This window comes from Natator depressus, chromosome 10, assembly GCF_965152275.1.
Source record: "Natator depressus isolate rNatDep1 chromosome 10, rNatDep2.hap1, whole genome shotgun sequence".
Taxonomy (NCBI): Eukaryota; Metazoa; Chordata; order Testudines; family Cheloniidae; genus Natator; species Natator depressus.
The window spans coordinates 17,336,226-17,348,978 of NC_134243.1; the positions used below are offsets into that span (position 1 = coordinate 17,336,226).

The 12,753-nt window shown below is 39.0% G+C and overlaps 1 protein-coding gene across 2 annotated transcripts in view; it reads right to left on the reverse strand.

The window, feature by feature from the left end:
* Window positions 1–12,753, reverse strand: part of IQCK (IQ motif containing K) — an 84,496-nt gene that overhangs the window by 38,365 nt on the left and 33,378 nt on the right. For both annotated transcript variants that reach the window (XM_074965352.1, XM_074965350.1), the window contains exon 7: window positions 4,281–4,365. In XM_074965352.1, the coding sequence (XP_074821453.1) occupies window positions 4,281–4,365 (85 nt within the window). The remainder of the gene's footprint in view (window positions 1–4,280; window positions 4,366–12,753) is intronic.

Here is a 12,753-nt window from a genome sequence, read left to right on the forward strand (position 1 = left end):
GCATCAAAACTCGTGGTGACAGACTAGCCCACTGAAGTCAATGGGAATTTTGCCTGCCATCATTGAAGTCAGTGGGAATTATAACGTGTTTTGGCAATGAATGAGGCAGGGGTCCTGTAGAAAAAATAGTATGCAATTAAAGATTGTAACGTAATACATATGTACAAAACGGTTGAACTAAGGTTGCACAGACAACATTAATTCCGGCATTTCCTAACTTTTGAGTGCTTGATTTTACAACCTTAACAACAACCTTTTAACATAGTTTTTTTGTGTGTGATTTCCTAGGTTTTTTTAAAAAACAAATTGAAAAAACAGAAATTCCATCATGTGACATTATACTGACATCCACCTGGGTCATTAGCAAGGTTGGAGCCTTTAGATCCTTCATACTGACCTCTGCTACTTGAGCTAATGGAGTTAGTGATAGCAGATTGTCATCCTCAGTAGGGACCAGCAATAGAGGGAGATGGGACATTTTGCCAATCTATTTCACAAATACTTATTGATAATAGACAAATGGTGAGACTCAGAAAGCATGGGCTCCATTCCAGGCTCTGGAGAGGAGAGTGCTCTAGTAGGCACGGACTCTTCTGCCTATTCCCCCTTAAGTATGGCCTAGTCTGCCCCATTCCTTCCAACATGTGTCTGTCCCACTCCTGTCATTTTCTCACCTCTGGATCCTTATGCCAGTTCCATTCTCCTCACCCAGCTAGTCCCATTTTCCACTCCTCAGGCTTCTCACTCCATTTTCCATGTCCAGCAAGTCCTAGTCTGATCCCTCTGGACTCCCCATCCACCTCTCACTCTCCCCCAGACTCCCAAGCCCAGCTTAATTGCCCAGACATTCACAGTTCTTTCCCAGACTCTCTCCAAGCTCCTTGCCCAGCTCATCTACGTTTCTGCCATCCCCTTTTGGCTCCTCATCTGATCCATCTCTCTCTCCTGCATCATAGCCTACAGCCACCCCACTGTCCAGCATATTCCCCAAGCCAACTGACTCCCAGTCCCAATCTCCTGTTCCAGCCAGTCTCAGTCTCACCTACCCCAACTCCCAGTCCCAGTTTCCATATCTCCCTTCACTCCAGGCTCCTTGCCCTAGTCCACTCCCTCCCAGGCCCCACTGTAGGTCTAGCTCTTGTCCCCTCTGCTTTTGAATCAGGCAGCTTCCTCCTTCACGCTATCTGGGCCCAGCACGGGGGTCATTCAGAGCACAGGAGAGACAGGCTCCCTGTCTCAGGTCAGGTGCCTGGACCCAGACCTGACACAGCCTGCAGAGATGCAATTCCAGGTGCTGCTCAGTCTAGGGCTGGTACATGCCCTGTGCAGACAGAATCTTCAGGGACATTAGATGCTAAAATCTACAGAGCCTCTACTGATCATGTGCAAATTATGATTTTTCAAAGACTAAATTTGACTTGGCCATATTTGGGCAGACTTTTATGAGGACAGCAAAGAGCACATTTTTGATACACAGGCCTCCACTCTGCCAAATTTCAAATGCTGCTTTAAAGCATGGACATGCTAGAGTTTTTCAAAGAAAAGGTTCAAAGAATTTTTAACATTGGCAAAGCAATGTATGTTTCCCTAGCCTCGATCTTGGAAATGGCCAAACTGTTCGGAAGATTTTAGCCCAAATGGTAAAAGTTTAGCAAAGTCAGTAGCCACTGAAAAACCGATTCTTAAAATGGGACGTATTGGGCATGCTACCAGTCCTGCCTATAAACACAATTAAATATTCTGCATATATATTCTCTCTGCTTCATTTTTTTCCATCATGTAATGGAGATCATGTTATTTAACCTTCTTTCTAAAGCACTTAAAGAGCAATGGCTTTGAAAAATTGGTATGTTAATTAAGAGTCTAACTAGCCAGGATAGTGTACCACTACTCCTCACAAGTCATGCCCCTCCTCCCAAACCTATGCTCTCTTCAATTTAAAGGAATAAACCAGTTGTGTACTATTCACTGTTTGGTGTATTTAACTGTAACATTGTCAATCAACTTTCTATTTAATACATTTTATATACATAAAAATTTACTAGTAGAGCTGGTGAATTACAAAAAAATATTCATCTTCTATTATTCAATAAATCATATGTAAGCCAACTATAGAGCAAACTCTGTTGAAAACTGTCAAATAAGAAATTCACCCGATACTACTTACTACATCCCTTATTGGTTTTACTTTCTTTTGCCCTTCCTGGCTTTGCTCTATGTTTGTTTCCTATAAGAGATCATGGTATATCTTTTCCTAAGTTGTCTTCAATGTCTGTTTCCACTTTTTCCTGTTCTCTTTCTCTCTTTCCTTACATTGTGCCCTCTACCTTTCCTAAATATATTCTGTCTCCTTCCATATCTCATTTCTCTCCCCCGCTCTTTATACTACACTTTTTTCCCCCTTACTTTCCCCCTCAATCTCTCTCATGTCCACCTCCACACCCACACATAGAATTTGGAAATTTTATCCCACACCTACTAGTTAAAGGCTGAAATAAAACTTGGAGGGCTCCCAAGGAAGACAATATTTCTAAAATAAAATTTTCTGTAAACTTTAGGGCTGTGGATTAATCGCAGTTAACTCACACGATTAACTCAAAAAAATTAATCACAATTTAAAAAAATAATCGCAGTTTTAATTGCAGTGTTAAACAGTAGAATACCAATTGAGATGTATTTAATATTTTTGGATATGTTTCCACATTTTCAAATACATTGATTTCAATTACAAAGCAGAATACAAAGTGTACAGTGCTCACTTTATATTATTTTTATTACAAATATTTGCACTGTAAAAGTGATAAAAGAAATAGTATTTTTCAATTCACCTCATACAAGTACTGTAGTATACTCTCTTTATCGTGAAAGTGCAACTTACAAATGTAGATTTTTTTGTTACTTAACTGCATTAAAAAAAAAAACCAATGTTAAACTTTAGCGCCTACAAGTCCACTCAGTCCTACTTCTTGTTCAGCCAATCACTAAGAGAAATAAGTGTGTTTACATTTATGGGAGATAATACTGTCTGCTTCTTATTTACAATGTCACCTAAAAGTGAGAACAGGCATTCACATGCCACTTTTTGTAGCTGGCATTGCAAAGTATTTAAATGCCAGATATGCTAAACATTCGTATGCTTCTTCATGCTTTGGCCACCATTCCTGAGGACATGCTTTCATGCTGACGACGCCCGTTCAAAAAATAATGCATTAATTAAATTTATGACTGAACAACTTGGGGGAGAATTGTATGTTTCCTGCTGTTTTACCCGCATTCTGCCATATATTTCACGTTATAGCAGTCTCAGACGATGACCCACCACATGTTGTTCATTTTAAGAACACTTTCACTACAGATTTGACAAAATGCAAAGAAGGTACCACTGTGAAATTTCTAAAGATAGCTACAGCACTCGACCCAAGGTTTAAGAATCTGAAGTGCTGTCCAAAATCTAAGAGGGACAAAGTGTGGAGCATGCTTTCAGAAGTCTTAAAAGTGCAACACTCTGATGTGGAAACTACAGAACCCAAACCACCAAAAAGGAAAATCAACCTTCTGACTCAGATGATGAAAATGAACATGCGTCGGCCCGCACTGCTTTGGATTGTTATCTAGCAAACCCGCCATCAGCATTATCTCCTGCAAATGTAAACAAACTTGTTTGTCTGAGCGATTGGCTGTACAAGAAATAGGACTGAGTGGACTTTCTAGGCTCTAAAGTTTTACATTGTATATTTTTGAATGCAGTTATTTCTTTGTACATAATTCTACATTTGTAAGTTCAACTTTCATGATAAAGAGATTGCACTACAGTACTTGTATGAGGTGAATTGAAAAATACTATTTCTTTTGTTTTTTACAATACAAATATTTGTAATAAAAATAAATATAAAGTGAGCACTGTACACTTTGTATTGTGTTGTAACTGAAATAAAAATATTTAAAAATGTAGAAAACATCCAAAAATATTTAAATAAATGGTTTTCTATTGTTGTTGTTGAACAGTGCGATTAATTGTGCGATTAATTTTTTTATCGCTTGACAGCCTTAGTAAACTTCTTTGTGAAGAAAACAAAGCAGAGTGCATTGCCATAACTCCTGTGAAAAGATCTGAGTCACTAGACAACTTACATATAAGCATATCCAACGCCAGTGAACCATAGCAGTCTCAAAGTTATTTATAGTCTCTGCTACTTAAAATTTATGTAAGGGTTTTCCCCCAGGGCCTTCACAGTCACACAGATCCAGCATCAGACAAAATAATTATAGCTGACTCTTACCCGATAACCTCTCCAGAATGATTGAATTATTTTGCATGCTTCTTCTTCTGATAATAGGAGAGACAGAGGAATTGGTGGTCTAGGACTAAAAGAAAAAAAAATAAAAATTGTTCAGCCTTTAAAAATTTTTCTTCCTCCTTTAAAATATATCACCCCCAAAAGAGAAAGATTGTTCTGTATCTCTAAGATACAATTTCTTAATACTCCAAAATAAAAAAGTATTACTTAAATAATGTGCCCTTTTAAAACACTAATACAGATACAGTATTATACAAATTGTTTCTTCTCCACAAACACCATAATGTCAATAATATATCAAGGACTGTATTGTTCTGAATTATCCTTTAAGTGTTTTTATTCCTGCATTTTTATTATTTGGTTATTTTTTACTATTTATAAACACTGAAGAGCATGGCTGCAGTAATGGAGTGTACGACGCACAGAAGATCTTTATATGCAGTGTAGACATGCCACTCAAATACATTTTATTCCATAAAACCATTTGAATTACATTCTATGTTCTTTTTAGACTGAATTGTTTTGTTCTGAAAGGATTACCGCTACCATAACCAAGTACAAGAAGTCGCAGAGACATGTGTTAACAAGATCGTAAAATAAATGTGGCAATTTTACCTTTGAAATAGTCAGACAAACCTGGCATTGTAAGGGGCTAGAGGAATACAAAGGAAAAGAACTCAACAATTAATTTTTAGCATAAATTGATGGTGATTTGAAAGCATTTACAGTAAATTCTGCTACCAGTCCTAATGAGAATCACTTTACAGTGTAATTAGGTTTCAGTGAACTCAGCTTTACAAAAGCCATTTCACCATGCTTGTTGATGTGTTTAGCTCTCATTTATACTGATCAACAAGCAGCCAGTTGAAAGGATCAGACTGAAAGTAATTTATTTGGTTTTCTTTGATTTTTTTCAAAGGTAAGAAAATGTCACACCCCACACTTTAAATAAATAAATAAATAAAAAAGTCACTGGGCTGCAGATAAATGTTACAACTCACGAGAGTGCCCATTATAAACAGCTGACTTCCCATGACACTAGAATACTAGTAGAACTTGCTCTGTCCTAAAAAAAAAAAAAAAAAAAAAGTCACAGTTTGAGCTTCTGTGCACAAGTTTGATTTGAGAAGTTCAAAGTTTTATGAATCTGGATGATGCAGGTGATCATTTGGACATAATCAAACAAGTGTTTGCCCAAATCAGTCGTCATAACAGAATCCTGTTGTTTCTTTTTCACAGAAATAAGAGAGATGGAAGCAACTGATAAGGCAATACTCTTTCCAGTGTGGGTTTGCTCCTTACAGTCTGTCCCCAAATGCTTTGTCTAGTCCAACTTTAATTGACCAAAAGACTGGTTCTTCCACCATATCCTTTGAAAGACTATTCTACAACATAATAGATCTCATAATTAGGAGGTTTTTCCATATATTCAGCTCCATTTTTCTTTGCTTAGTTTCATTTATATTCGTCCCTACCGTAGTAGGGTTTTCTTTGCCTTTTGAGACCTCTGTCTTAGGGCTTGTCTTTTCTGGAGAATACTTCACTGGAGAAGTACATTGAGTTAGAACATGCCCTCACGGGTGGTGGGTGAACTATGGGCTCAGGGAGACTAACCCCCAGCCCGGCCTGCCCCTTCTGCCTGAGGCCCTGTCCCTCCCGCCCTCCTTCCCCCACTGAAGCCCGAGCGCTCCTAGCCCCAGAGCGCTAGGTGAGCAGCGCATGGCCCCCAGCATAGCCTGGCATAGACTTCCCCAGCCTATGATACGTGCGGTCCATGCATGACCTTAATTATTAACTCTACAGTCAGTGTACACAGGAACAAATTGTGCTCAACATCCTGTCGACTGAGATTTTTGCCTTCATTTATTTTATATGAAAGAAAATCTCAATCAGTGTCTGGGACATGAGAAATGCAGACAATAGCAGGAAGTGCTATTTCCATTAAACCATATGGTAATAACTCTATGGACATTAGCATGCCTATTGCTTGAGAGAAATCATAAGGCTGGACAACCAAGATGCCTGTGCAAAATGCTATTTGTAATAAGTTGTATTCAGTGCTGTTGTAGTTGTGTTGGTCCCAGGACATTAGAGAAACCAGGTGGGTGAAGTAATATCTTTTACTGGACCAACTTCTGTTGGTAACAGAGACAAGCTTTTGAGTTGATGACACCGCCCACAATTTCAGTCCTCACCAACAGTCATAAGAAAAACGAACCATCTGAATGGACACTCCATAGCAGATGAAACCATGCTCTTGATCATTACATTGATTGCTTTCTGGAAAAAAATTGACTGTGAAATCCTTAACAAACATCAGATTCTCCACAATCTCGTCACTGCTGAGAGGACAGCTATACAGCCCCTGAAATCCAACCACCAGATAGTAATGAAACCAGCAGACAAAAGAGGTGCCATCATAGTCCTCAGCCATGATGACTATGTTAATGAGGCCAACCAACAACTCTCCAACACCATCTATTATAAAGAACTCAAAGAAGACACCATACCACAATTTACCTAGGAATTTAAGGATATCATCAAATTCTTCCCAAAACAACTCCAAGAGAAACTCTACAATCTCATTCCCCATGAACCCACCCCAGGGAGCGTCTACATACTTCCCAAAATACACAAACAAGGGAATCCAGGCAGACCCATATCTGGCCACGGCACTCTTACGGAAGACCCTGCCAGAACAACAGATGCAAAACCTTCAGACAAACCTCCACTGCTACCATGATCAACACCGCCCACAAGACAGCTTTCAAGATGCATGGGTCCTACCCATGCCTATCACGGCATGTCATGTACCTCATCCAGTGCACTAACTGCCCAAATAAAAACTATGTGGGTGAAACCAGACAATCATTACACTCTCAGATTAAAATGATAGAACACCATATCATCTGTTGGTAAACACTTTGACCTCTCAGTCCTCATCCTCAAAGGAAACCTGCACAACACCTTCAAAAGATGAGCCTGGGAGCTTAAATTCGTAACTTTGCTGGACACTAAAAATCATGGATTGAATAGCGACACTTGGTTTATGGTTTGTTACAACAACGTATAATCCACTAACTCCGTTCCCCTCCCCCCAGCTTCCCTGCCCCTCCTCCCCCCCATGACTGCAGAGGTGTTAACAGGCCACTTCACCTTGAATGGTCCCTTGAAATATGTGTTAACTACTTATGCTAAACAGTCTGTTCCACCTTGTAGTCAGCTGTGACACTGAATACATTTCCCAGACCTGAAGAAGAGCTGTGTGTAAACTCGAAAGCAGGTCTCTCTCACCAACAGAAGTTGGACCCATAAAAGATATTACCTCACCTACCTTGTCGCTCTCTTTTGTAATGTGTTCATCTATGAATTTAGACTGTGTTGTTTTTGCTGATGGACTCCTGCCTGTTGTTCTAAGATTTATCTTTTTGAAAAGCTGAAAAGGTTTCTATTTTAAACAATGCAAATGAGGACACCAACCTATACATTTTAAAATACAGCAGGTATACAGGAAAACAATGAGCTTTCACTGGTAATGGAACATTAGACTCCTTTGCATCAGAATGGCATCTCCAAAAGCAGAGTGTAGTCTTGCAACAGTACCTCTAGCCACTCCACTGCTTCTGTTATTAAATAATGGGGATCTATCTGGTTTGCCATCCAAGACCAAATCTGAGAAAGCCAGTGTAAATCAAGCAAAATGGAAAGGACTTAATCTTCAGTCTGGCAGTCACTAGGAAATATCAATCATTTCAGCAGACTAGCTTGAAGGAACAGGAATGAAAGTCATGCCAGGTCCATTTCTGTCCACTGGAATATATGCAATTGGCTTCAGGTCAAATAAAAATAGAATATGAGCAGAGGCAGCCACCCATCAACAGTGAATCGGGGAAGAGGGAATATGTCATTTGTGGCAGAAGACAGCTGTAACACTCCAAGAAGATCTGAATGATAACCAAATGTACGGTAAATGTATTCTGTTTATTTCAAAATAAAAGAGCTTCAAATCACGTAGAATCTTAAAAGCCAATTCTTAATACACTATGTAGAATATGTTTTCCATTAAAAATGGCTACAATATAATAATCTTTCTGAATAACGTGTTGGTTATTATCACAGTTTTTCACACTTTACCAAATTTTACCAAAATAAAGCAGGAATTGACCAGAAGAATCTTTAATGTCAGGAAGGATGTGCTTTGCTTTCTGAAGAATCAGGCTTGTAAGGATCCCGATAATGAGATATCTATTATTTACATAACATTATGCAGATGTAATTCAGTATGCAGAAGAAATACTGCACACTTGTGTTAGAAAAGTGTATGAAATATTACAAAGGGTTCTTATCGAAGCTCCCAGTTTTATATCTGTGATTTCTATATTGAACTCAGAAGTTGGCTTTCATAATGTCAATCCTGTTCTTAAAAAAGGGGTGGGGGGAAAAGCATCCATGTCAGGATAGGTTTCAGAGTAGCAGCCGTGTTAGGCTGCATCAGATGAAGTGAGCTGTAGCTCACGAAAGCTTATGCTCAAATAAATTGGTTAGTCTCTAAGGTGCCACAAGTACTCCTTTTCTTCATGTCAGGATAGTGGGATGTGTGTGGTCGTTGGTAAGCACATTGACCTATACTATAGGTACCCAATATCTGTATTACTATAATGCGTAGAGGTTAGTCTCTAGGGTGCCACAAGTACTCCTTTTCTTTTTGCGAATACAGACTAACACGGCTGTTACTCTGAAACCTCTCCTTTGAAAGACCCTGAATGTTGGAATAACCATGTTTGGCCTTCTGAAGAAGGAGATACAAACCAGCAGCCTTAGACAGTTGTCAGGAGCAAAGTTTCACAAAGTCTTCTCCTGTCTATCACTTTTTTCCTTCCTATAGCTGACAACCAGGACGGGAATGATCAAATACTACAATCCACTTTTTTTACCTATTGCTTTTTTCAAGAATTCATTGACCTGAGCTTTTGTATCCCTCTGAACACAGCCAAGTGCAAAGCTCCTAAGCCTTGAAGGAGGAGAGTGTTTCATTTTTTAAAATAACTCTCTGCTTTCTTTGCATTTTAGGTAGAAAATCTTTTAGGGGAAAGACTCAAAATGCAAATTTCAGTCTTAACTCATTCAGGGGTTTTCTAGATATACACTGAAGTACAGATATACACATGTAGAACACAGGCATTTATCTAGGCCAGATTTCCAGAGCATTTTTTGACGTCTACAGTGTCTGACAACTTAACAGTTTAGCCCTGCAGTTATTGCAATTCCAATGTATTTGCCAAAATAGCATGCTTACTGCACGTAGTTTCATTCATGATATAGAAGAGACTTGTCTGGCTGTTTCCAAAGGGGGGCAAGATGAGGAAGAATTTCCCCCACTTTATTATTGTTATTTATACAGACAAAATACTTGCCCACAAGAGCTTACAGTATAAAAAGACAAGAAACAGTCATTGGGTGGACGACAGGTATATAATGAATAAGCAAAGTGGCCTTAGGGGTGAGAAGGGAAGCAGAGTGAGTGTGGGACTAAATGTTAGAAAGTCAGGCGCTCTAGAGGTGGAGGGAGAGAAGCACAATGGGCAAGAGAGTGGGGCAGGGCAGCTGAATGGTAGCAAGGGTACGAGAGGGTTAGGATGAAGGGAGACCACCAACCAACAGTAATCGAAGAGCAAATGGGGAAAAACAAAATCCAGAGACCAACTTTCAGAACTGAGTGAATGATGTCAGGGTATGAAGGCTCCTCTCAGCTGCAGTTGTTACTCCCCAATTAGAGGGGGAGAAAGGCAATGTGACAGGTCCCTCTCAATCTTGCTGAGAATGGGGAGGCTGGATAGCCCTGATTTACACTGTGTGCCTTCAGCTCATATGGTGGCATTGGATGCTCTGGGGAAGGAGTTGTACAGATCTAGAAACAGATTCCATAATCAGGTCCATGCAAGTTCCTTCCAGCTGCAGCTGTTGTTCCCCCTGGGTGTCTCTAGGTCTAGTGTGGATGGGAGCTAAAATGCCCTGGTTTTATACTTATCTGTATGCATACCTATGTCATTACATAAAAAATAGTCTCATGTGCCTTTGTCCTAGGTCAGTTTTTTCAGCCTGAAAACTATGAAATAGTGATTTTCCCCTTACAACACTCTGTGTCTGCTTCTGATGTAGAACTCTGAGTTTTTAATGGTGAATTTGTGGTTACAGCATGAGACTGGGAGTCAGGAGCCCTAAGCCCTATTACTGGATCCACAGATATGTTGTATGACATTGTGCAAGTCCCCATAGTTCTACGCTTTAGTTTGCTCATTTGTACACAAATGAGGCTAATAACACTTCCCTACTTCACAGGGGTGTTTTCAGCCTTCGATGGAAAGAAACTCTTCAATCAAAGGCACATGAACCTTATCCAAAGCCATTGAAGTCAGTGGGAATCTTTCCATTGACTTCAGTGTGCTTTGGATCAGACCCTATAGTCTGTAAACATGAAGGATTAGCAGTAGTAATCTTTGATATAACCTATTAGGAAGTCAAAGTACACCATTAATATTTTTCCATTTTCCCCACAGTAATTTTGACAATCTCTACTGTAGATCAAATTTCATTATTCTAAGAGAATGTTCAGTCACAAAAAACTTAAATTACAGTGTAACTATTTTATATATAAACTAAATGCAAAAATACTATGTCAATGCAATGTTAATGTTGCACAGTTTAAAGTGAAAAAAGAAATCATGAAATAAAAAAATTAAGCTTCCTACAACAACATTAACCCTGCCACATTCCTGTAATCAAAACTGTGTGGCTGGACTAGGGTCCATATTGAACTGTTTGTTTGCTTTTTCTTAGTAAAGGTGTTGCTTATTCTACCAACATATTTAAGCACAAGCTATAAGAAAGACACATGTAGTCCAAATGAAATGTATACTGAAAGTTGCAGAGCGTGACCGATTTAGTGACAGAGCAATGAAATATTGCAGTGTGCATGAAGCAAAACCTGTGGGAACTGGGCATATTATGAAAAGAAAGAAGTCAGCCACCCATGCAAAATTACCCCTATTGGCCAGCTGAGAACTGACAATGAAGTCAACTGTAAAGGCAGCTGAGACCAGCAGACTTTGCCTAATTAGAATATTAAAAGGAGGAGAAGGGAAAAAAACCTAATCTGTATATACAAACACAGATAGATATATATGCTCTACATAAAGCTACTAGCATTGCAATAGCAATCATTTATGTACCAGTATATCTTACTGAAATATTTAGCTATGATAAAGGCTATGATCATTTATTTCCCCCATATCTCTATATTTGTTTCAGTACACACAGATAGGTTCCAACAATGCCAATAGGGAATATATTCTTCAGAATTCAATATTGAGTGGATACTACTATATACATTTTTTTAACAAAAGCAAAAATGCAGATAGTTTCAATGTTCTGCATATTACTGTTAATTCACAAAGAAACTCTATAGCTCTTTTCACAGTAGCAGCCGTGGTAGTCTGTATTCGCAAAAAGAAAAGGAGGACTTGTGGCACCTTAGAGACTAACCAATTTATTTGAGCATAAGCTTTCGTGAGCTACATCCGATGAAGTAAGCTGCAGCTCACGAAAGTTTATGCTCAAATAAATTGGTTAGTCTCTAAGGTGCCACAAGTACTCCTGTTCTTTTTGTACAGCTCTTGTAACCCCAGTCAGATACCTATGCACGAGCTGACCTTGGGTAGAGGGCAGAGGAAACTACACAGGTTTAGTCGCAAACAGAGAACTGCATGCTATTGCCTTTCATTCTCGGGCAATGTGGAAGGTAAACTAGAATGAAGCTGTAGTATTTCTAAATTAATATTACACGAGAATCTCATCATATTAGAATTTTTCACAGCACAACAACATTATAGATTTATCCTGTTGCTTTTCCCCCACACATTTATCTAATCTGCTTTAGAGCGTTGGAAAGCCCGACAAACAAATGATGAACAGGTATAATCCTAATTGCATCTCTACTAAAAATCAAAATGCCAGTGGGTTCATGACATGACATGACCCCTGAATTTTATATAATTTGGTTACTTGTGCTTGGGGTTCAGGGTAGTTCAGCTGGAAATATTGCTGAGAAAATGCCAACGAAAGGTAACTGCATTGCTCTTATTGCATATGTATGGAAAGAGTCCAAGGGTTTAACTGTAGCAATCTGTTAAGGGGAACCTTCTACATTTCTAAAATGTTTTTTGCTTGTTATAACTGAGGGAATGCTCCTCAGCCAGTCAGTCATCAGGACAACATCTTTACTTTTTAAAACTGCTTTAGTAACCAAGGTCTTAATACATAATGATAAAATATTTGTCAGTTCGCTCGGTGCTTTACAAAATCCAGTTGGAGATACGGTAACTGCCCCAAAGAATTTACCTACAGATTCCTTCGCTGTTACTGGTTTCAGAGTAGCAGCTGTGTTAGTCTGTATTCG